Genomic DNA, 24,447 nt, shown 5'->3' on the forward strand with positions numbered 1-24,447 from the left:
TTAATGTGGCACGTACGTGTTAGTCACATGTCCACTGACTTAAAAGTGACTCTGAATTTTGGTCTTTATATATATAATTAGTAAATTAAAAAGAATTGACTAATTAAAATAAGGAATAATTACACTCCTCTCTCTTAAAATTTGATGTAATTATACATAAATTCTTTGTAGTTTGAAAAATTACATCTACCACCTCTGAGGTTTGCTTTCTAAGTTCTCTCATTAGTCAAAATTCACTGAATTTGCTGATATTAACCAAACAAAAAATCTTAATAAAAATTGATATTTACCATTGATTAACTTAAGACTAACTTATTACTGGTCAAACGAACTAAACTACCTTTATAACAGTGAAGATATACCTCCTCGCATACATTAATGCGTGAAAACGTATAAGGGTAATTTGATCATAAAAATATTTATTTAACCTATTATAAGTCAATAGTAAATCAATAAGGGGTAAATATAGAGTTTTCTCTAATTTTTATGTTAATATCAGCAAATTCGATGGATTTTCACTAATGAATGAACTTATTTGTTAGGTGAAATCAAACTTCAGAAGTGCTAAATGTAATTTTCTGAACCACAAAAAATTTACGTATAACTATATCAAATCTTAGAGGTGGAGAGTGCAATTATCTCTTAAAATAAAGTTGCCCTCAAGTAATAATAGTGATGAAAGAGAAGAAGTTAACCGCAGCCTTTTTTGAAATATAGGAAAGAAATCTAGCAAGCAATATTCCCTCAATATTCTTTAATTTTAATCATTAATGTCCTTTTTCTTTTTCTTCAATATCCCCCTTTTTCGATTTATTAATATAGTATATAAAAATTACTAAAAGAAATAATAAATAAAATTGAACTTTTACCAATGGTCTAATATCAAATGTTCGGTGATTTTTTTTATATATAAAAACAATTATTACGTAATTATATTAATATTTTAGTAAATTGGGTGATTGAATGGTATATTATTTCGATCAATATAATAAAGAATTATAAAATATTCACGGATTTGATTGAATTTGAATTCATGATTTTAAAATTATGTATAAGATTTTAATTTTAATCACTAAGGTAAAACATCATTAATACGGCGACAAATATTAGTTATAAATATAAGTAAATATGTAATAATGCCCAGTCAATATATTTTAGTTTATGGTAATTAACACTAACATCCTTTGAGATTATCTTTAGTTGCACTAAATTCTATCTTTTTATGAAATTATAAGTACGGAAAAAAAAATACAATTTTAATCCTCTAATTTATGGGGTGTTATTTTTGGTTTTGCACGATTTGGTTTTCGTAATTTAGTCCTGTAATTTTAAAATTTTGATAATTTTCATCATTTCTCGATAAAATGGACAAGATTTTTGCATGTGACTTTCATATGACCTAACCAAATTATAATTCTAGTCCTGTAACTAGGATGGCATTGGCATTTTTAGTTCTATAACTTAGGAGAGTCGGCCTTTTTGACCTTGCATGAATTGATTTACATGACTAAAATTACAATTTAATTGGATAAAATATGAAAGTCACATAATTTTTCGACTAAATTAGTCGGAAAAGGACTAAACTATAATTGAAAATTAATTCATATAGAACCAAAAATATCAGCCACCCTCTAAGTTACAGAACTAAAATTGTAATTTCCCCTAACTACAAGCACAGCACCCTATAGGAGATGTCAATGTAATTTCACTCAAAAGGGGTGCATTTGTAAAATTTTATTCCTAATAGCGGCGTGCTTATAATTAAAATTTATTTTTTAAATATATTTTAATTTATAAAAAAATAAAAATATTTATATAGTTAGACCTAACTGTAGGAATGATCGATATAATTTATCCTTCCCTTTATATATGAAAAAAATTATTATTTTTTACTTATGGGCCTATCTGGGACAAGCCCATAGATCTCACCACCAGTAGCACTTGGGCCAAGTTTGAGTAAATGCAGAGACCTGGCCCATTACATCCATTTTTCCTCACCCGTCCAAAAAATAAAAAGTAAAATAATAAATCTACATATACATTTTTTTTTTTATTAAAACAGTAGTATATTATTATATCAATATAACTATAAATTATGAAATAAATTACATTAAACTCACATAAAGTGAAACAAACACCCACACATCCTATGTGAATCCAACTCATGATTTCGAACATATTCATAAGAACTTTCATTAAATTACATAAACAACCCTAATGCTTGAATAATTAATTACAAGAACACCCTCAACGATTTTTCCTACCACATCGACGTCATAACGAAGAAACCATCACCGACATGGATGGTAGCTAGCAGCGTAGTTATTCGATCTATGTAGAGTCGTAAATTTAATATATAATTGGATGATAAAATTAAAATATGCAATAAAATGATTATAAAGATTACATAAGAGCACATGCATGAACATTGTCGTCGCTAAAACGATAGCTGATGTGATCATCGATGGTTGGGTAGGGAAGATGGGGGAAGTAGCCATGCACGCTCTCGTTGTAGCCGTGCACGTAGTAGTTGTGGGACGATGTGAAGTTGGATTCCTCCAAATACTGAGAAGCATAGGGATGGTATTCGTTGTCGTAAGGGTATGGCCAGAACTCAGCCCTTCTCCCACTTCTCCTCACCACTTTCAGAACCCTACTCTTCTCCACGTATCCTCTTACTGTCACCTTTTGCTTCTCCATGTCTATGTCCACGCTATCCACACCTGCAATATTCATCATCATTCATATATATTTTTCATTTTTTTTTAAGATAGAAGAGATAATTATGGTATTACATTAATGTTTAAATTAAATTGACCAACTGAGCGATACATCCGTTTAGTTAATATATTAATATTAATTAGAGTTTATTACACTAAGATCCCCATTGAAAATAGATAATTACACTTATTCCCATCTGAAATTCTCCATTTACACCTAATCCCTTTTCGTTAAGGTTTATATTAAGAATACTGATATAATAAAAAAATTACATAACTTTTCAAGTTTGTCCATCATTTAATATTTTCATGTATAGTTTTGTACTTAGAAAGGAATAAATATAATATATATATATGGAGTGGGGTTAATATCATTACAATTTTTTGCTTTTAAGTACAAAATTATTACATGGAACGTTAACTAAGAGACAAAATTAAAAATTTATATAATTTTTTTGGCCAGTACCAAGATTTTTCGTCCCAATTCTAACGAAAGAGGGTTAGGTTTTGTAATAGAAGCGATACATATGTTTATATATGTATATATATATATATATGTTTTGAGATAGAAGCGATAATTACCTTATTATATGAATATTTAAATAAATTGAGCAATACATCTGTTCAATCAATACATTAATATTACTAAGAAGTATGAAATAACAAATTACAAACACCTACACATATGGTGGGATGACCTCGAACTAAGTAATGGAACCTCAATTTAATTGCAAATCATGCGCGTTCTTTGTCAAATCAGTACTCAGATACTTAACAGAGCACATTAAAATCACGTGCTTTACCCGTTAATTATTTAATGAAATTTGTGATTGGGACTAAAATTGCACGTTTTGTGACTTATGGGACTAAATCTAATGAGTACTAAAATAATAAGACTAAAATCACAAATAAGATAAATTATGGGACGTAAATTATAATTTTCCCGTTAAATTGCCATCAAGACTAGAATTTCATTTTGGGGAAAATTTAATAATAGTATTATACATAGGAAAAAGAAAGATATAGAAAGCATTAAGAATTAAATTGTAGATGATTTATATGTTATAAGAAATCTTGCCATTCAATTTGGAGATTGCTCTTCGAATCCTTTTCTCACATCCTTCGCAATCCATGCGAACTAAAAGCTCCACAATCTACATATATGTATATACACCCAAAGATTAATGCTCAATAGCAAGGATATGTATACGATAAAAAATTTTAACTCAAATCGAATTTAGTCAGATCTAAATTAATTATACGGAAAATGCAGTGTATTTGTCATGTATTGGTATACAGTTCAAAAATAGTGATCAATCACATAACAAATATATCACACTTACTTTATTATTGGTTTAATTCGACCAAAATTGACTTGGTAAAAAATTTTCGTCTGTAATAATCATTTGAAAACTCAAAAGAGAATGGAAAAAGAGGAGTCAAGTTCTTACAGACATGGAGTTAGAAACAGGAGAATGCTGCAGCTTGAAACACCCACCAAACATTTCTGTCACCCACTGTATATATGTGTTTATATATATATATATAGATATATATAATTAGTATCAAAGAGAATTAATTAAAAGCATGAGTAGTAGTAGAAATTAATACCAAGAATCACACAACTTGATCTCATCAATCTCTTTCTATCTCTTCAAAACCTGTCTGATGTGAAATATATATGTACACATGCACCAAACAACTTGCATTCCCATCTTGTGGAAATTATTGGAAGATATTGCTGACGCAAATTCTTCTTTAATTAAGAAAAAAAAATGTATATATATGTATATATGTGTGTGTTGAATTCTAATTGAATCAAGTATATATTCTATTGGAATAGATACTTGGAGTACAATTAATTAGCTAAGTTTGATATATATATATATATATATATACATATGTGCGTGCGCATTATATTGTTTTCCACGAGTATTTGGAGTTATGTCATCCAACTAAAATAATTCAAAGAAAAGCTTTAATTTGATTAAATATTTTACCTACACGCATATTTTCAGGTATTCCCACATGATCATATGATGATGAGCACATTGATTGATTGTAGATGAGTGGTTTGGATAATTTAGAAGCAATAAGGTCTCCTTTCCTAAGGATGAACTTTTTGAAAGATAAATTTATGATAATTATAGAAAGTTAGAGCAAATAGTATTTCGTGCAATGTGGCACTGATCTTGTTGCACGTTGCATTAATATTTTGCACCATTTGGAATGAATGCCGCTTCCACTTATTCCATATTGGTTGCTGATACGAAACTTCCATATAACCATGAGACTCATAAAATCATTAATTTTGGGGTTAATTACATTTAGACCCCTTCTGAAAGTGGGAATTATACTTTCCATTAAAAAAGTTTTAAAAAATTACACTTACACCTCCTTCAAAATTTCTTTGTTTACCCCCTTTTGTTGCAATTTAGACAAAAAAATGCTGATGTTAGCAAAATAATTATATAAATTTTTGATTTTATCCTTCAATTAACATCTTCATGAAGGGGAAAACTATAGTGATGTTAACATAACTCCATATTTATATATACGTTTATCCCTTTATAATTAGTACAAAATATACATAGCAATCTTAAATGAAAGGCAAAATTAAAATTTTAAATAAATTTTTAAGCTAACATCAATATTTTTTGTCCTAACCTTAAAGTAAAAAGGTCAAGTATAAATAAAAAATTTTTAGAGATGATGTAAGTATAATTTCCAAAATTTTTCGAAAAAAAATATAATTTTGCATTTTCAAGGAGGGATAAATGGTATTGATCATCTGAATCTCAGGATATATATCGTTGCATTTCTTATCTTTTCATATTATACTAAATTATATTTAAAAAGCATTCAACTAGTCATCAGACACTTCGCTTTCATGATCATATGTAATAATCTGAATCTCAGGATATTTTGAAGAAGGTATTGATTCATTCTGGGAAAACTTCATTATCCTCTCCAAGTTGAATCCATATCCCAGGGATCAGAAGCAGAAAAGGGACACTTCCAACATGAAGAAAACGTCGATTTTGTGTAAGAATTTTCGAAGTTATTCCTCAAGACATTCCCTTCTGGTGGTATGAATAACGATCATGTAGCATACATGTGCAGACTTTCCTACATCACTAAAGATTATACCTTTGTCCTAAATCTCCGGCCTCATCCCATTACAACAACTGATGCCTGCTAAAATAGCTCAAAGAGAATTTATACTCTTCACAAGAATGACAGCAATTGAGTCAGTGCAATGGATTCTATGTCAGACATCACAAGTAAAAATTACCCACCAATTTAAGGAAACATCGATCGTTAGATCACTTGTGTTGTACAACATCTTTATTTCGACAGGTTAAAATTGGGTGTGGAGGGCTTCATCCTGCAGACGAGCATTCAAGAATAAAATGGAATAGCAAAGATCAAACATGAAAAGTCATGTTGAAGAAGAGGGGAAAAGTTAGAACGAGAGCCTAGTGAGAAACAATTTAACATGTTTATTAAGGAGTAACGTAAGACTATGACCGACATAAATTTTTAAAGATAGAAAAACATTACAAACTGAATAATGTAATGGCAAAAGACAGGTTATTTTGCGGAAGCTGATTCCATTGTCTGCACAGTGGGGGCTATCACTTCGGCTGAATTCCGGTTAGAGGAACTTGATTCTTGTGACCTTTCACGGATTTCTCTGTATTCTTGACATATGGCGCATAAATGGCAGAAGAAATGAGTGATGAAATCTCCGCATGGTGCTTCCTGCATTGAAGGATACATGAAGATTATTGTGAAGAAAACATTTACTTTGTCCAACAGACAGTAGTAAAAATCTTGTGCATATTGAAGGATTATTATCACTTTTGTGGCGGCATCATGCTGCTAAAGTAGATTACTCGAGCGCTAGCCATAAAGTAGTAAAATAAACGGGAAGCTCTCCCACAAAAGTTCTGATCCTTACCAGCAACAATTAATATTGAAGAGGCAGAAAATCAATTTGTAAAAGTAGTACTCAAATCTTTAGCGATCTTAGCGAACAGCCACAGCCCACGTACAATAATCACTCAACCTGCTTTCACTTAATTAATTAAGTATTACTCAACCTTAACAGCCTGATCTTGGTTAATGATCTTACAAAACGGCAAGAGGTTTCAGCATGTACGGTGTTTTTTTAGGAGACGACTCACAAATTAGCAACTGGACCTTTCCGGAGCACAAAAATATGTATTTCGTGCCCTAGCTGATGTGCATACGCAAACATAATCTTATAGCACAATAAAACCTCGCTACCAAGCCTATTTCCGATATACATAACGTACTAAAAGTGGATAATGAAAGAAGGAAAGAATACAAGCAGCATCAAGATATATGAGAATAAGAACAGAGATTAGAAAATAAAATACTGCTCGAGTTTATCAAAACAAGACGCCACATGGCACAGGAAACACACAACATTTGCCTACTTAAATTTTCAACTTCATTTCTTTTAACAGAACCAACTGTCCGAAGAGTCTCAGGATTTATAGAACTCAGATGTAGGTGCACATCAAGTAACAGTAGTAAAAATGTAATTGAGAAACTTTGAGGTCATCATACCTGGGAGCCACAGTGTAGAAGTGTTACTATCTCCAATTCAAACAAGCAACTTACTTCATTAAGATCAATGGCCTGGCCTAATTCATTCAAGGGGTCAGGATCACGACTACCACTACTGGAATTTTTTCGAGTCCTTCTGTCAATCTAAAAATATCCATATTGAGTATTTCTAACTCTAAACTTTGAAACCGCTAAACTCGTGCTAGTACGTATGAAACAGAACACTGTAATCCCCTGTATTCAGTTTATACATACTGTGGTTGTTCGACACCTAGGGTCAACTGCTTGAACAAGAAGTCACCAAAGCACACTAGGGAAAATGCCACTACTCCAAGTAATTGAGTGGACACTAAATCAAGTAGTTAGATGCCACTGAAGCAATTCCTCACTGAGATGGAATGTCATGGCATAAACACTGAGGCCAACTCAGTCACTATCAGAACCACACTGAACAATCAACAGCACACATCACTATATGCTGTTGGGAGGAAGTGGGGACTTTTTCCAAACTAATACAAACTATTGAATTAGATGAAGTGGTGAAGAATTACATGTTTATTTAATGAAAACATACTTTTCTTTCTCTGTTCTTGGCTACAATGAGTGAAGATGTCTACTGTAAAGCGTATGACTATATAAACCAAGTGAAAAATATACCTCTAGATTGTACTTTGACCTTAATATCTTGCGGTATCCACAGGCATAACATGCCACAAAGCATCCAGGTATACCCAACATAAATCCTTCAGGCAACATGCAGCAAAAGGTGTTAACAAGAGCCCACAAAATAAAATGCATCATACAGGATCCCATCAGAGTTCCAGATCCCAAAACCTCTGCATTCTTCCCAAAAAGATAGCAGGGGCAGACAAGTCCAATACAACCTGAGCAGGAAAAGTGTCAATAGTTAGGATCATGTAAATAATATCAATCATACAGCACCTACTTAATTAGGATAGATTATCGAAGTCTTCGAAGAGACCTATTACCTCAGGGAAACACAAATATGATTGCACATAAATCATAAACAGGCCATTTTTGGTCTCCTTAACGAACATCCTCAATGAAACCACACACATATCTTTGATCTCGAGTAAATTATGTCACCCCAAAATTCCAAGCACATCCACTTAACCTCAATGCACTACCTCAATCAATATGTGTTTTTGACATTGAAATGAATAAGTCATATAAAAGAAAACAAGTTAATAAGAATGTTTTTTCCTCAGAAGAACATGTATGAAAACCTCCATTAAAAGTACATTTGATCAGTGAAACAATATAATTCAACATTCTCTTACAAAGGTTAATCTTTTATGAAATAAGTCAAAAAAATACAAAAGCACTCTACACTTCATACATATCTCCTAATACATAAATTTTAAGACAAGGAAAAGAGAAGATGCTCGTCATATGTTTTCTTGCACTACTCAAAAAAGCACCTTTCATATCAGTTTTTTCTTCTGATAAATCAAGATCACAAAGGCAGAAAGTAGCATACAGCTCTGCATATCATCGAAACAAGCACAGATTCCTGAAGACCACTGCTCTGGGCCATTTTTAATGTGCTGGGCTGCAGGTATTACATCTGTAAGAGATACTAAATCTGCCTCCGCATCTGACTGTCTCAGGGGTACATAAGGTGGCGGTACATATGTGGACTCGCCCACCATTAATTCTTGGAAAGGAATGAACTCACAACTTTCACTAATCTATGTGCTTGAGCAGCAATCTGCAGCAGGCATCCCAAAGAGAATCAAATCAGAACATTTTCCAAGAGAATTCCACATAAAGACTGCATCTTGCCTATTTTTCACTTGACACAAAATTAGGTGTTTCTCTTATTTATGACTCACCATTTTGTGATACCAGAAACTTTATGCAACTTATGCATACCCTCTCTTTTAAAACTAATGAAACAATCAGAATCGATAATATTCACAACATTTCTTGCCAAAATTATGCACAATAGACGGACAGTAGGAAAAACAAATTCATAAGAGGAACTCAATTCTTGTGGATTTTTTGCATAAACACAAACACGAAATCCATTCAGACACATCTATGAGGGCAAACCAAAGTAATAGACCCACTTCTTTGCAATCCCAGGGGTGTAAACAAGTCGAGCTCAGTCGACATCTTATGAGGGCAAACCAAAGTAATAGACCCATTTCTTTGCAATCCCAGGTCAAAATAGGAGCGTTAACGAGTTGAGCTCGAGCTCGATTATATTTTTCATGGCTTGACCACGAGCTCTTATGCTTCGAGCTTGAGCTCGAGCTCAGCAAATTGTTTAGTTCAAGCACATCATACACCCCAACAGTCTCCCCTTCACATACCAAATCAGTTCTATCCATTTTCATTTCTTGAAGCACCAAACCAACACAGAAATTCAAATTGGTGTAAGAATAATATTCTAGCATTTAAGAATTACATATATCTCCAATAACATAGATTTAACAATGATAAACTTTAAACATATGTTGAAAACCCAAAAAAAAACAGAAATGCTGATTGTATATTTTATTCTTATTCTTGCGAACACCAAAAGGGTTTTTCCAGAATAGCTCGAAATGCATTTGGAGATTTCTGGAGAATTCAAGAATATGAATTAGTGCTGATTGTGGAACAAAAATATTAACAAGTGCAAAAATACTAGAACAACAACACAAAAATTAAAGAACCATTTTCTCCTCATAGGCGCCGCCCACATACACACAAGCTGACGGTGAGACCAAGACTACGAGATTTAATGGCAAACCTGTTCGAGCTTCTGACTTGGCCGACACAAGAGCAATCGCCTTCGTCGTTGCTGGTGGTAGATGGATTGGGGCTTGAAATCGTTGGTTTGGGGCTAGGGTTTTAGCCTTTCAGGATTTAGATTTGGAAATTGGGGGAAAGAAAAAAAAGAGAGTGGGAAGAAACGAGAAAGAATGAGAAACAAATTGGTCTTAGAATTTAGAGAAATGAGAAGGGTGAGAAAAAAGAAAGAGAAAGAGAGAACATATATTTTTTTAATAGAATTGTTGGGTTGTATATTTTTTAATAAAATTACATTATTATAAATAAATAATATTGAATATTATTATATTAATTATAAAAAAAATTAAATATATGGTACAATATTTTAGTTTATTATTATAAATATAAATTATTGATTAGTTTAGTAGTAAAAGTTTAAAAAATATATATACATCAAATTATCAAAATATTTGTTTATAATAGTTAAGATTAATAAAAAAAAATAAATGTAAGTTATTTTTTGAAAGTTGTTGATCTTATTATATATTAAAAAGTTTGAGAGATGAATTTCTTAAATTAAAGTACAAAATAGCAATTGATCTTATTATATATAATAAAACAAAAATAGAAATAATAAATATAAATTATTGATTAGTTTAGTAGTAAAAGTTTAAAAAATATATATACATCAAATTATCAAAATATTTGTTTATAATAGTTAAGATTAATAAAAAAAAATAAATGTAAGTTATTTTTTGAAAGTTGTTGATCTTATTATATATTAAAAAGTTTGAGAGATGAATTTCTTAAATTAAAGTACAAAATAGCAATTGATCTTATTATAAATAATAAAACAACAATAGAAATAATTAAAATTGTTCAACCATCATCATCATCATCATCATTTTTATTATTATCATCTTTATATTAAATTATAGGAACCATCAAATTTTTATATAAATTTATAAGTAATACAATAGATTGCATACTTTATATCTCGAACTCAAAAATAGATATAAAAAATTATAAATTAATTGTTAGAACTTGTCAATTGTAAAAAATATAAGAGATTATAAATAAATATTATGATATAAAATGAAATTTATATGTATTATACTAAATAATATTTTTAAAAAATATTAAAATTTACTAAATTGTTGATTAAACAGATCTCATAACTTACAAATTAATAAATAAAGAACAGATAACAGATAAAATATACAATATATAAAAGCAGTAAAATGAAATGTCTCAGGAGCCAGATTCGGCAATCGAATGCCCAAGAGCTACCACCGGCCGGCAACCCTCACGGTTGCAAAACCCACAAAGCCACCAAGACACAAAGACATTAAGACCTATAAAAATCCACTTAGGTTTCACTAAGCAAGCGACATGCCCTGTTGTGGGCAAGGAAATTATCTTCACTTCTTTGCCACGAGGAAACTCTTGAAATAAGTGAACTCCACTCTACTTGCCCTCATCCCCAAGGTACACAATCCTACTCTTATTGCTGATTTTCGTCCGATATTGTGCTGCAATGTTCTCTATAAGGCTATCACTAAAATACTTGTATAGCGACTGAGCAATGTGTTAGATAAGATTATTGGCCCATCCCAAAGTGCTTTGTTCCTGGTCATTCTATTGGGGACAATATTCTGCTAGCCTAGGAACTCTTCACTGGTTACAACCAGCAGCATCTTCCACCGAGGTGTGCCCTAAAGGTGGACCTGAGTAAGGCATACGACACTGTGGAATGTGATTTCTTAACAATTGTGCTTCGGATGTTTGGCTTTCTGCCCTCTTTGTCCAGTGGATTGATGAGGGTCTTACTACCACATCTTTCTCAGTGGTACTTAATGGTCAACCACACGGATTCTTTGCGAGTGCAAGGGGCTTGCGTTAGGGTGACCGATGTCACCTTACTTATTTGTATTAGTCATGGAGGTGTTGAATATGATCCTTAACCAGTTGATTAAGCAGGATTTGCGATTCACATTTCATTGAAAATGTGAGTCACTACGACTATTTCAGTTGGGTTTTGCTGATGACCTTCTATTATTTTGCAAGCGGATGTGGCTTTTGTCAGTGTCTTTGAGCAAGGATTGGATCGGTTTGCTACATTGTCTGGCCTACGTGTGAGTGATCAGAAGAGTCACTTGATTATTTCCTGATTTACTCAAGGGTATGGGGATCAACTGCTTGAGGTGCTAACGTATCAAGAAGGGCATCTGCGGATGAAATATTTGGGACTACCACTTCTAGCATCCCGATTGACTATTGCCGACTGTCGTCCTCTGCTTATGAAAATTCGGAAGCGTATCAAGGGCTGGGAGGGCACAACATTGTCCTATGATGGGCGACTTCATATCATCAAATTACTATTTATGGCTTTGAGTGTTTATTGGACGTCTGCTTTCATACTCCCCCAAGGGCATCATCAGGGAAATAGAGAAGCGCCTTCATGGTTTTCTATGGAAGGGAACGTCTACGAGTGATTATGCTAAGGTTTGGAAAGATGTCTGTCGTCCGGTTCTTGAAGGGGGGCAAGGACTTCGTGATGTAGCCACCCTTAACCATACTTTGATGTGCAAACGTTTGTGTGTTCTTATCCGCTGTGATCGGACATCTATATGGGTGGAATAGATTTGCCATGTTCGATTTCGTGAGAGATCCATATGGACAGTTGCTGAACATGGGGGCTCGTGGGGTTGGAGGAAGCTTCTTCGCCTCCGTCCTCTTCTACGGCCTCTTATTGAGTATTGGATTGGTGGTGGTGTTTCATTCTCTCTATGGCGTGATTCCTAGCATAGCATGGGTCCACTTCTTTCTTTCTCGAGGGGACCTAGCCTTACTAATACGTTGACTAGCGCTTCTCTTAACTCGATTATAGGGGATGGACAATGGTGTTGGCCGGTCACCACTACATCCAGGAGTTTGGAGATTCTGCATCAGCTACCAGTCGTGCATGGTGGTTCCAATCAAATTCTATGGCATGCTGGCACTGCCTCACCGACTGTAGCTTCATTGATTCGCCTCTTATTCCCGCCATGGTCCAAGGTAGGTTGGTTTTCCCTACTCTTGGGGCCCTTCAAAATTCCCAAACATACCTTCGTTCTTTGGTTGGCTATCCTCGACAGGTTGTCCACATTGGACAAGCCGTGGGTTTCTCACTTGGGCACCTCCTATATCTTGTGTGATGATGATTCAATGGAGACACACAACCACCTTTTCTTCCGATGTCGGTTCCCAGCAATGCTTGGTTGAGGTTCGACGTCATATGTGGGTTCCTTGGCCTAACCGATCTTGGCCTACAGATGTACATGGGCTTCGACGAGATGAAGAGGGAAACAAGACATCAATGCGGCCTACAGAGCATTACTTGCTTCTCTGGTCTATCACATTTGGATGGAGCTCAATCGGCATCGGTTCGAGAACGTGCATGGCGATGCACACTCTTATTACTATTCTTAATGATGTTAAACAACGGATTATTAGTGCTGAATTATGATTTTTTGTTAGCTCATGTGGTCTTTATCGCTTATGGCAGATTTTTTGGCCTATCGGGGGTGAAGCTTGAGAATGATTCATGATTGTACAGTACTCGTGTACTTCTTTTTGTTTAATAAAATTTACATTTATCGAAAAAAAATAAATGAAGATGAAGGAGGGATTTTAGGGTTAAGTAGGAAAAGGGTCGGGTTTGTGGGTCGGGTCGGGTAATGGGCTAGATTGGTCGGTTCGAGAAGTTCATAAGAATACATAAATTTATTAACTTGAATATGAAAATTTACATGTAGAACATGAAAATAAAAAAAAAAATAACAATACATCTTAGAAAAGATATAGTACATAAAAATAATTTGAAAATCGTTTGTCAAATATACATATTTGATGAGCCTTCTCATGATCGAAACTCTCCGTGTGAAAAATATAACACTTCAAAATCAATCTTTTTACAACACCATTCTTTAGATGGGAAATATTAATATTCAAATAATTTTTCAAAAAGTCCGAATATGTTCATAATTAAAAAAACCTAAGTAGTGGAAATAACAACAAATAGCATAACAAAGTAAATAAAGAAATACTTGAAAGATTAAGGAACAAAATTATCAAACAATTGACAACATATTCAAAATCAATCACTGAGATTGATTTACAAATATTACAACATTGCAAGAGAAAAAGTGAGATTTTTATAAAAACACAACAATAAACTTCATATTTATAGACACAAAGCGGAGAAAATAAATAAATAAATAAATAATTGGCACCCCATTATCCATTTGTGATCATTTGGGAGTTAGGACTTAGGACCTATTCCCGGTGATTTGATTTTTTATATTCTGAAAAAAAAAAAGAAAAAAGACTTAACTTTGGGCTAAAATCAAATCAATTTAAAATAAATATAAAAAAGTCAAGTCTTTGCTCGAGCCGCAATTGAATTGGTCCATGAGTCAGGCCTAAGTGAAAATAGATCCAACTGTGACCTATTTCAAAGCCCAAACAAAACAAGTCGATCTTAGACGCACTTTTTCAAACTGATCTGTATCGAACTAGTCTAAATTTAATACATTGTGCATCTTATATTAATTTGAAATTAATACGTACGTGTATCCTAAAAGGAAAATGATAAGTTAAAAATACGATTGAAAAGATCTTACTTAAATGATATACTCAAAACTCATAATTTTCAATTACAATTTTGAATTTATTTTCAAATGGAAATGAACATTTGTCTATTTAACTTAAGCCATTGAGGGTATTTTCCAACTTCTGAATGTTTATATGCAGCGAATTATATACTTAATATTTTTTTTTTCTTTTTAAAGAAAAAAATAAACTAAAAAAGAAACTTTTGGTGATGCAATTCAAAATTGTGGGACTAAATTGCAAATTGAAACAATTGAAGGGATAGAAAAGTGAAAGAATTTCTAGAAGTCCCTAGGATTATGGTTATGCCGTAATTCAAAGACTCGGGCAGCGTTTGGAGTCTGAATATCAAGATTTCTCCACGTCCCTTCCCTTCGCCAAGAAACCTACACTATATAGATAGATACATACAACCGTATATGTAAACCTACATGTAAAAACATCACCGCTTCCTTCTTGTATGTCTGTCGCTGTTTCATGCATTGGGCTGTGCTGTTTCAATCCCCACCCCTACAATCCCCACTGAATTCACTGCCATTCTTTTGTTGCTGTCACTGGATATAGAGATTCATCCAATCCAAAACTTCCTTTTCTTCCACAGATCTTGAATCTTTCGCACGTAATGCAACTTTCCTTTTATATGTATATCTTTTTTTTTCTGTTTTCTTGATGGAAATCTTTTAACACCGATGCCCGTATGTTAATGCGTTTCTTGTGCATGTGTTGGTGTGTTCAGATTGAGTTTTTTCATCTCTGCAATGGGGTTGGAGAGAAAATCAAGGGTGTGCCCGGTTGATCGGCATTGCGCTGAATGGGCAAGAAGGTACATGGGGTATTGTCTTTGCAGCACAAAAGACGGATTTTCATTGTCACTGGGGTTAATTAGTGTGTTGAGTTGGGGCGTGGCAGAAATTCCTCAGATCATCACCAATTACAAGAAGAAGTCTGCAGAGGGACTCTCCATTCTGTTTCTTTGTACATGGATAGTTGGGTAATATTTGTAAATCTAATTTAAATTTCCTAAGTTTTATGCTGCATATGTATTTTATTTTTGTGTTCCCGGAGGAAATTGCTTTGGTGTTGTTGCTTTTCGTTCTTTCAGATTGTTGTTGTCTTGATGTTAGCCTGTTGGGTTGGCAGCAGTGGTTGATGGCATTGTTTTTGGTGGGAAATTTGTAAAGTTGAATTCTTGTACTTTCTGAGGATGTTCTGATTTAATTTGCAGATACCTTACTGGAAACTTTGAGTCTGCAGTAACTAAAGATTAAATTAGCCATCATAGAGAGGCTAAGTTGAAAGGAAATCAAGTTTCATGAGATTTATGACTAAATGTGGTTGATTGCCGAGTTTTTGGATATTTAGTATGTATTTCATGGGAAACTAGATTGAAAATTGCTACATGAATTAGTCAGAAATACTCTTGCTACTGTGTGCTTTGGCTCTATAAAGCAGACAATTGCAAATATAGCGAATAACCAAGATCTGTTTCTTTCAATGTCATTAATTCCTCTCAGATTACGATACGAAGGACTAAAACCTTATACTGTATGTTACAAAGCAGGACTTTTGTCATTTTAAGTTATGTTCTGTAAGTTTCAAGAAGTTCACTTGCCAAATAAACGATCTCATAAAAGAATTCATGAAATAGGATTAAGATTCTGGACAAACCTTGACACTTCTATTGGTTGTTGCTTTTAGATTAGTGGCTCAGATTTTGTGATTGTGCAGACATTTAAGCTAATTTCTGTTAAGTATTTCTTCATAAAAGTTGATTGCAATTTTGCTCACTGGTTGCTTTCTTGATCTCACTTATTCTGCAGAGATTTTCTCAACCTTTTTGGCTGCATGCTAGAGCCTGCAACTGTAAGTTGTTCACTGTTACTGTAGTGCATAATGATAAGGGCTTGTAGGTCCCTTTTCAGAAATTATATTAGAGCTTTTGATCCTTAATTGTGGGAACTAGCAAGCTCTCAATAATAGTGCAAAGTTTGCTTGTTCTGGTCGAATGCTTCGATTCACTAACTCATACTTTTGATTGCAGCTTCCAACGCAATACTATATGGCAATGGTATGAACGTTCTGCTCAAGATGAGATTCAACTTTCTGCCCATCATTCAGAATATAAATAACATCTATTACGGTTGCTTGCAGCTATACACAGTAACTACCTTAGTTCTATCTACACAAGCTGTATACTATGGACACATTTATCCACGACTGAAGTCAAACAAAAGGCTGCAGGAGGTTTGAATTTATAAGACCAGTTATATGAACACTTTCCTTAAAAAAAATAGAAACTAGGGAAGATTTCTCTATCTATGGATTCATTTCATGTCAATTTCTAATAGTTGTTATGCACAATGTATTGCAAGGCTGTGCAAGCTGGAGCTCCAGAATGGAGAAGAGAGCACAATTATGGTCTTGATGCTGGACAAGTCAATAACAGAGAGAGCTGGGGATTTTCTCCAAGCTCACCTATTCCTCTTCCGTTAAGCTCTCCTACTAGTAGTGAAGAAGTATTCTTTATGTGAGCATTCCCTCTTTCTGAATCCTAAAATGCATTAGTAGTGTTGATGTATCAGTTGCATTTCATTAGTCTGTATTGATCTCCAAATGAGCACATTTGGTTGGTATATCAGAAATTTTTTAAACTGTATAAGTTCAACTGGTTCTGCACTAAAAGCTCTGTTTTTCCACTGGAAATTGTGGAACTCTCTTTGATTTTTGCCTTATAGATATGCCAATTTCTACACCTTTCTGTTGCACTCAATCACTCTCATGAAAGGAAAAACTATTCTTTGTAGTATGAACCTTTAAATTTGCATATATGTATATATATATATATATATATTCTGTAAGTTCATATTTTATAGAGAGACACTGGTTGATGTGAAAATAAAACTTAAAGAACATTGATAACATTCATTTATGGAAGGAAATCACTAAATCGCCTTGGAAATTAGATTTTTCTCATAGACTCCTCCCACTATGGTTTTCAGGTCAGCAAGATCTCTTTCAGTTAGTCGTACACCTACTCTAGGATCTTACCCGGCTCTGAGAACTCCTTCAGATGTTGAAAGAAATTGTCCCAGTGAACCTTTGCTAGGTGAATTTAGGTCAACGCAGTCTGCTCCTCCTCCGAAAATCAAAACGATGCTATGTGTGGTGAGTTTTTGTAATTTTCATGCAACTTGGAATAATCAGAATTATGGTTACCATTTTAATGCTTTCGTCTGATATGCTTCTTTACATTATTACTCAGGTTTCCTTGATAACATTATTACTTGGTAGCTTCAACAACCAACGTGCAGAAAGCCATAAGAACATGATCTTTAAAAGTCCAACAAGAGGCATTGTGTTGAAAGTGAGCAGACAACTTTTGGAGGCAAAGGTTGTAGTGTGCTTGTGTTGATGTTTATTTTGTTTACATACCTTATAATTCTATCAGTCACTGCATTCCATTAGGCAACGCCACATTTACGGTGATTGGAATCACAATTCTAATGGTTCGCATATGCATGCATATTACTGAAGTTTATGTTGAAAATGTCTAGCAAAAGATAAATATCTGGAGCAAGGCAGTATGGAATTACTCCTGCTTCTCTACATTATGTCGAATGTGCGATCACTTTGAACCCGGATCAACTTAGGAATTTATGTCTAAATCATCGAAATTGCAGGCAGCTAAAGGTTCTGTACAAGAAACTTTGGACCCAGAGAGCAGCGGGATCGGATCATTCCTTGGTTGGGGAATGGCAGTCATTTATTTGGGCGGACGTCTTCCCCAAATTTGCCTAAATGTAAATATATCTGAAAAAATTTCATTATAATTAGTATTTCTTTCGCATGAAATGTTCTTAGATTGCTATGTTATCTTGTCAATGATCCCTTAATGGACTCTGGAATGACTTTTATTTGTTCATTATCTGCAGATTAGAAGAGGAAATGCAGAGGTAATATCAAATTTTCCTCCCTATTTCAAGACAATCATGAAAACATAAATATTACCTCTGTCCTGGTTCTTATATGTTGCAATGACTCATTAAGATAATTGAATGTTACAGATCTGATATCTTGGTAACTTTTACCACATTTTTGTGTTCAGGGGCTTAACCCACTAATGTTTGTCTTTGCTCTTGTTGGAAATGCGACCTATGTGGCAAGGTGAGCAAGTTCTCACCGTTGATCGAGTTCAATTATAGTTCGACTGTCTCATACCTTTTCTTACACAGCAGTTAACCAAACTGCAAAATACTGCATTTTCATCAACACTGCATCTCTTACAGTATTCTTGTTTTTCTTTGGACAGCATCCTTATCAGTAGCTTACGCTGGTCGAATATACGACCCAACCTCCCATGGCTTGTGGATGCAGGAGGATGTGTGATTCTTGATACATTTGTATCCTTTAATGCCTATCTTCTGGCTGGGCCCGTTTTAGTAAATACATATGAAGAAAAAAACCATTTCTTCTTGTTATGGTCGTTAAAATCCGCCTTGAATCTAAAGCATGACTCTGTGTTAGCTGATTATTTGTTTATACGTCTAGAATGTTAGCATGTACCTTAATAAACTGTTCAGATACTCATGCAGTTTATTTACTATGGATATCGATCAAGGAGTGAAGCTGACAAGTATGTTTCTTGAAGTTTCTGACATCATGAGTAGACATCAATTTCGGTAATCTACATGCCCTTTCATCTTTGCCAAACTCTCAAACCTGATTAATCATTAATATCCTCTGGAATATCTTCAGGTTGGTGGATGTCGACACTCGTCAAGAAGCGAGCCACAACGGGCAGAGATGCTTCTGATTGCATGAAGAATCAGACTTCCTTGAGCTAGAGGCAGCTCCTTCTTCATCATTTCTAGATCTTATTTACTAAGGATTTTTTTGTGTTTCTTAACTCAGATTGTTCGACTACCATAATCTTTCTTCATCTTCACAATTTTGGCTAGAGAATTTTTATGCCCTGTTGTACATTGGGCTTCAGTGTTGACTAACCTCAAATAAAAACTGAATTGCTTCCTCAAAAATGAGCTTGTCTGTACTGCTTTAGTTTTTCCTGTTTCTTGACCTATTGAACACACATAACCAAGTACAATATATTTGTCCTGAGCAAGATGACTAGAGATACTCCAAGTCCATCATATGTTCTTCAGATGCCTGAAGGACAGGGATTTTTATACTAGGTGGTTCAGTGGCCGTGCCACCATACCTCTCAGGGCAGAAAACAATATACGCAGTCCAGCTACGATCAATTTCCAGATGGTAGAGTCGTTCTCCAGCTCCATATCCACCAAGAAGTTGATACGATCTCTCTGATTGATCCATTGCAACACAAAGTTCTTCAGTGCCTGCAGACGAACGTGCATTGAGAAACTGTAATCTCGGGGCTCAGGCAACCTTAAAGATTATGAAAGTGGGATTTTGGTGAAAAGATCAGAACTATTTTGTGGGATACTCACAGGCAGCCTGCTCTAACTGAGTCTGGTAAATGAATTCCAAAACTGCAGAAATCTCCTTCTCAAATTGATGAAATGGTCCACTCTCAAAGTTCATTTTCCTCAACTTGCAAAGCCCTTCTCCCAACTCCATCATTGCCCCCTTGTGATTCTGTTCAAGAAAATCACATCCTATGCATAAATCAATTCATTCCTATGATTCAAACACAACCTTCAGAAATAATTACACCCAAACCCCTCAATTATGATCAAGTTACATAAATCACTCTTAGTGTTTGACTGATCACCCTAACACCACCCTACAATTGTCATCAAATTACAGAAATCACTTCTAAAGTCCAAGCAATCACTAAGCCTCCTGTCAATGATGTTTTCATTACACTGATGAGTGTTCAGTATAATGAACACTTCACTGACAGGGGGCGGTTTGTACAATTTAATCACAGTTGTGGGGTGCAAACATAATTATCTCTAATCTTTTGAAAGGCTCATCTTTCATCACAAACTTCATCCAATGCACCCCAAAAACTTAACCTAACACACCAACTTTTTCTTTTACCAACAAACAAAATAACATCAACTGGGAACCAAACTGACTTGGTTGAAGAGGTGATGAAAGCCAACAGCGCACTGCAGAATCCCATGCACGAGAGTGCGTGTCGGCTCTTGCGACTTATTCCACAAGGCTTCAAGAACGTCATGGCATTTGTAGTAATCCCTCGTGTTGAAAAGCAACACAGCCTCATCAAAACTGCAGCTTTCTTCTTCCTCTTCATCGTCATCGAACCGGCCCCCACGTGTGGTGATTCGATATGAATGTAACGAGAATTTCATCAGTTTGTTTGAATAGTAATGGTGGAAATGGATTCTTGAATTTGAAATTAGTGATGGAGAAGTAAGTGTAGCTTGTTTGTTTGATGATAGATGAGTTGTTGGTTGTAGGAGAGAAGCTGAGAGAGTAGCCATTGAAAATGGCTGTTCTTGCTTGGAATCTGATGAATGGATCTTTTGCCCTGTTTTGGTTTGTAACTTTGTATTACAAGGCTGCCCCTGTTCTTGTGGTGGAGGGTTTATTTTCTCAGGAGAAATATCCTGCAATTTCTAATTTTCACCCTATGCTTTTTAGTAATTACACTAATTCCCAAGTATAAGTTTTTCTATATGGTAAATTACAGCTGTCTTCCTTGAAGTTTGGCATAATCACGAATACTTTTTCGGTGTTTGGAAAATTACAAATAACTCCTCAAATGAAAATAATTATGTAAACCTTAAACGATGAGGTAGAAATTACTACTTTATTCTTGTTGATCTTTTTATTAAACGACAAAAAAATATTTATAATTATACTATATTTAAAAAAAATATATCTGTAATTTATCCTTTTCTATTATGCATGAAACAGTGAGTTTGTCGTGTAATTAGTTTTAAAAGCCATCCTCGAGGAAAATTGTTTGTGGTCTAAGTCTAACAGGTTGATGGGTTTTTCAAGAAAGGGGTTTTTAATTAATATTGTTGAGATGCAATTTATATTTTTCTTTTTTAGGACAATTATTAGATTTATTTAGGTGTCAATGCATGCAATTGGGTGATTTTCCATTCCTATTGCATTCAAGAACCTGTAGTATATGACAAAATATCAAGGTGGCCTCACATGTTTAATGTCATAACTTTCGAGTTGTTGGCCATCTTTTTCACAAAATGTGTGTTTGTTTCTCTGCAAACCAGCCAAAAATTCTTATTTAAATTAGGTTTGATCGAAATAAAATTAATTATATAAGTATATATTGTTTTTCTTACAAATTTCTATAATTTTAATGAACTACTTTACCCCATATTTCTTTTTTCTCATTGACTTTTTTTTCTTTCTTATCATAAATTTCTCTCCATATCATGTCACAATTCTTTTCATATGTTCACGGAGACGAGCAACTCGACTAGTTAATATAAAACTCAAAGTGAAATAAAAGATTTGAAACGTGAAGAAGTCTTCATTCTTGAAAGAGAGGAGAAAGAAAGTTGGGATTTTGTCCTAAGATACTTAAAACAGAAACACAAATCTTAAGAGAACTACGTATTCGTACAATTCTTACACACTGCACCCACAAATTTCCCATGAAAATGAAGTAGCACATATCAAGATTACAAAAGGAGACAACCAATATCGAAGAAATACTGCATCGCCAGACTGGACAAGTGCTGCAATGCAAATTCAGACAAAACAGCCCATGAAACATCCCAAGTTCTCATGCCGCAAAAGCAAGTGACAGGCGTGCAGAATGAGAGCTCCCCATCGGCGGCTTATTAGCCCGTGGTGGCCTACCACCCACATGAAGTTGCAAAACCGGTGGGCCTTCCGCCGCCGGCGCCGCGCACTTTACCGGCTGTGGACCCACGCTCACCGCTTTCTCCTGCCGACAGCTCATCAGCAGCAGCCCTCCATTCCCCTTTCTCTTCCCTCCATCGCCCCCCTCCCCTCCGCGGGCTTCCTCCTGCCGCTGCCTCAAGAATGTCGCTGTATTCCCCACTTCCGAGGCGGAGACGGAGAAGTTGGAGACGCTCGCCCTGTCGAATCCCTCGGCGGTAGTCACGCTCCAGTCAATGCTAACTTCGCTAGGAGCATAACACTCTGTCGCCGCCACGCTCGGCGTTGGGGGCTCGTCCAGGCTTCTTCTACCGTATTGAATACTGTTGTTACTGTTAAAATTGATGCCATTGGCGGACGCAAATCTTCTTGCATTGAACGTAGGGGCTTCATCCAAAGAATCCCTCCTCCGATACATCGGATACGAAGTAGTTTGAGTCGAGAAACTTTCGATCTCAAATAGGTCTGAGCTAGCATCGCTGCCCAGATCGTCGTCTGTATTTGTCGCACGCGCAATTGGACTTCCAGGACTAAATTGTGGCCGAACACCGACAGTGTTTTCAATACACGTGACCGGTGGCGGCTCCTGTATTGGCTGGAAAACTTCCAACGATTCACGAGGTGGATCTTCGATAGGATTAACAATCACTGCTTTTGTCACGATTCCTTTCAGGGCAGTCTTGTTGGTGGCCTGACTCGACGGGCTTAATATCGGAAACGAAAAACCCCCTGTCCCGTCGGGAAACGGCCGCCCCAAAGATGACACGCGCTGCTGCCGCGGCGTACCAGCTGGCGGAAAACTGTTGGCATTCTCCAGCGACAGCCGTACAGGGGTTGGAGCCATAACTTTGTGTTGGTGGATTTCCACGACATCATTTGCGATCGAACTTCTCTGGGACATACTAGGTTGTACTGTTTTTGCCTTGTGAGAATCCCTTTTTGAGCACAAATAGTTGGCTTTACCATTGTTGTTATTCTCATCCCTGATTCCTGGTCCCCCGTGTTCCGAGTCTGAGGTTACTTCCTTAACCTGAACAGATTCCTTGCCAGTGCAGCAACATTTCCGCCCGAAAATCCATTTCTTAGCCATAGAGCTTCTTTTCTTACCCTCACCAGACGGAAAATTCCTGAGGGAAACTCCAATCGAGCCCGGAGGATTCGCCAACAGGCCTGTCTGGCTGTTCCAGCTCGCCTCAGACGAGGCTGTTGGCGTGGCCCTGAACGATCTCGTCCTGTAATTCCTCCCGAATCCATCAACAGACGAAACCGACGACAACCTCAGATCTTGGGACGAAGGATCCTGCTGTTGCTGCTGTGTCTTGAACATCATGTCTTTGGGATCACTGTTTTCGCTGAAGTACTTCTGGGCATCAAAAATGCTTATCTCTGTGTCATCATTAACCGGGCAATCATTCTCTTTCTGACAGGGATCGCTGGATTTGAGGTAGGAGGAGAAAGATATATCTTCAAAGGTGGTCGAATTCAAAGATGATCTGTAATGAAGTGGGGGTTCCAAGACACTGAACATGGGCTGCTGGGAGGAATTGTACTTGAAGGTTTTGACTATGGTTGGTGGTGGATCCATATCACACAGTCACACCACAAACACACACACACTTCTCTTACAGGTGAATACTATGGGACACACACTACAGGTGTGGCTGATGATCAGAGGTGGGCAGTTAAACCTGAAGAAAGAACCTGAAATGCTTCTGAAAATTCCTCATCTCTGCCTATAAGTAGACAGCCTCAATTATGTGAAAATCTTGCCAGATGAGATAATCTACAACAGTAGAATACTTGGCACAATCTGTACACGTACTTCCCAATTTCTATTTTTCCTTTTCCTTCTTTCTTTTTAATTATTTTGATTTTGTTTTTGTTTTTGTTTTGATGGTTGCATACT

The 24,447-nt window shown here is 35.4% G+C and overlaps 5 protein-coding genes across 5 annotated transcripts; 1 reads left to right on the forward strand and 4 right to left on the reverse strand.

Moving 5' to 3' along the window:
• LOC105155908 (heavy metal-associated isoprenylated plant protein 30) lies at nt 2,404-2,739 on the reverse strand. Its single transcript, XM_020691944.1, has one exon. It carries the CDS (start codon nt 2,737-2,739, stop codon nt 2,404-2,406), a length of 336 nt encoding a protein of 111 aa, XP_020547603.1.
• Nucleotides 6,147-10,291, reverse strand: LOC105155743 (protein PLANT CADMIUM RESISTANCE 10). The gene is made up of 4 exons (XM_011071676.2): nt 10,081-10,291; nt 8,821-9,051; nt 7,977-8,203; nt 6,147-6,485 (listed from the first exon to the last, which is right to left on the reverse strand). Exons 2-4 carry the CDS (start codon nt 8,990-8,992, stop codon nt 6,315-6,317), a joined length of 570 nt encoding a protein of 189 aa, XP_011069978.1. The 5' UTR covers nt 8,993-9,051; nt 10,081-10,291; the 3' UTR covers nt 6,147-6,314.
• Nucleotides 15,031-19,605, forward strand: LOC105155744. The gene is made up of 14 exons (XM_011071678.2): nt 15,031-15,333; nt 15,451-15,705; nt 16,535-16,577; nt 16,756-16,782; nt 16,866-16,958; nt 17,087-17,241; nt 17,714-17,879; nt 17,977-18,105; nt 18,395-18,514; nt 18,647-18,667; nt 18,820-18,878; nt 19,024-19,114; nt 19,295-19,393; nt 19,470-19,605. Exons 2-13 carry the CDS (start codon nt 15,473-15,475, stop codon nt 19,358-19,360), a joined length of 1,203 nt encoding a protein of 400 aa, XP_011069980.1. The 5' UTR covers nt 15,031-15,333; nt 15,451-15,472; the 3' UTR covers nt 19,361-19,393; nt 19,470-19,605.
• On the reverse strand, nt 19,715-21,216 carry LOC105155746. Its single transcript, XM_011071679.2, has 3 exons — nt 20,777-21,216; nt 20,183-20,330; nt 19,715-20,071 (listed from the first exon to the last, which is right to left on the reverse strand). Exons 1-3 carry the CDS (start codon nt 21,143-21,145, stop codon nt 19,842-19,844), a joined length of 747 nt encoding a protein of 248 aa, XP_011069981.1. The 5' UTR covers nt 21,146-21,216; the 3' UTR covers nt 19,715-19,841.
• On the reverse strand, nt 22,157-24,434 carry LOC105155747 (protein PHYTOCHROME KINASE SUBSTRATE 4). The gene has a single exon (XM_011071680.2). It carries the CDS (start codon nt 24,124-24,126, stop codon nt 22,423-22,425), a length of 1,704 nt encoding a protein of 567 aa, XP_011069982.1. The 5' UTR covers nt 24,127-24,434; the 3' UTR covers nt 22,157-22,422.

The sequence above is a fragment of the Sesamum indicum genome, linkage group LG2 (genome assembly GCF_000512975.1).
Source record: "Sesamum indicum cultivar Zhongzhi No. 13 linkage group LG2, S_indicum_v1.0, whole genome shotgun sequence".
Lineage (NCBI taxonomy): Eukaryota > Viridiplantae > Streptophyta > Magnoliopsida > Lamiales > Pedaliaceae > Sesamum > Sesamum indicum.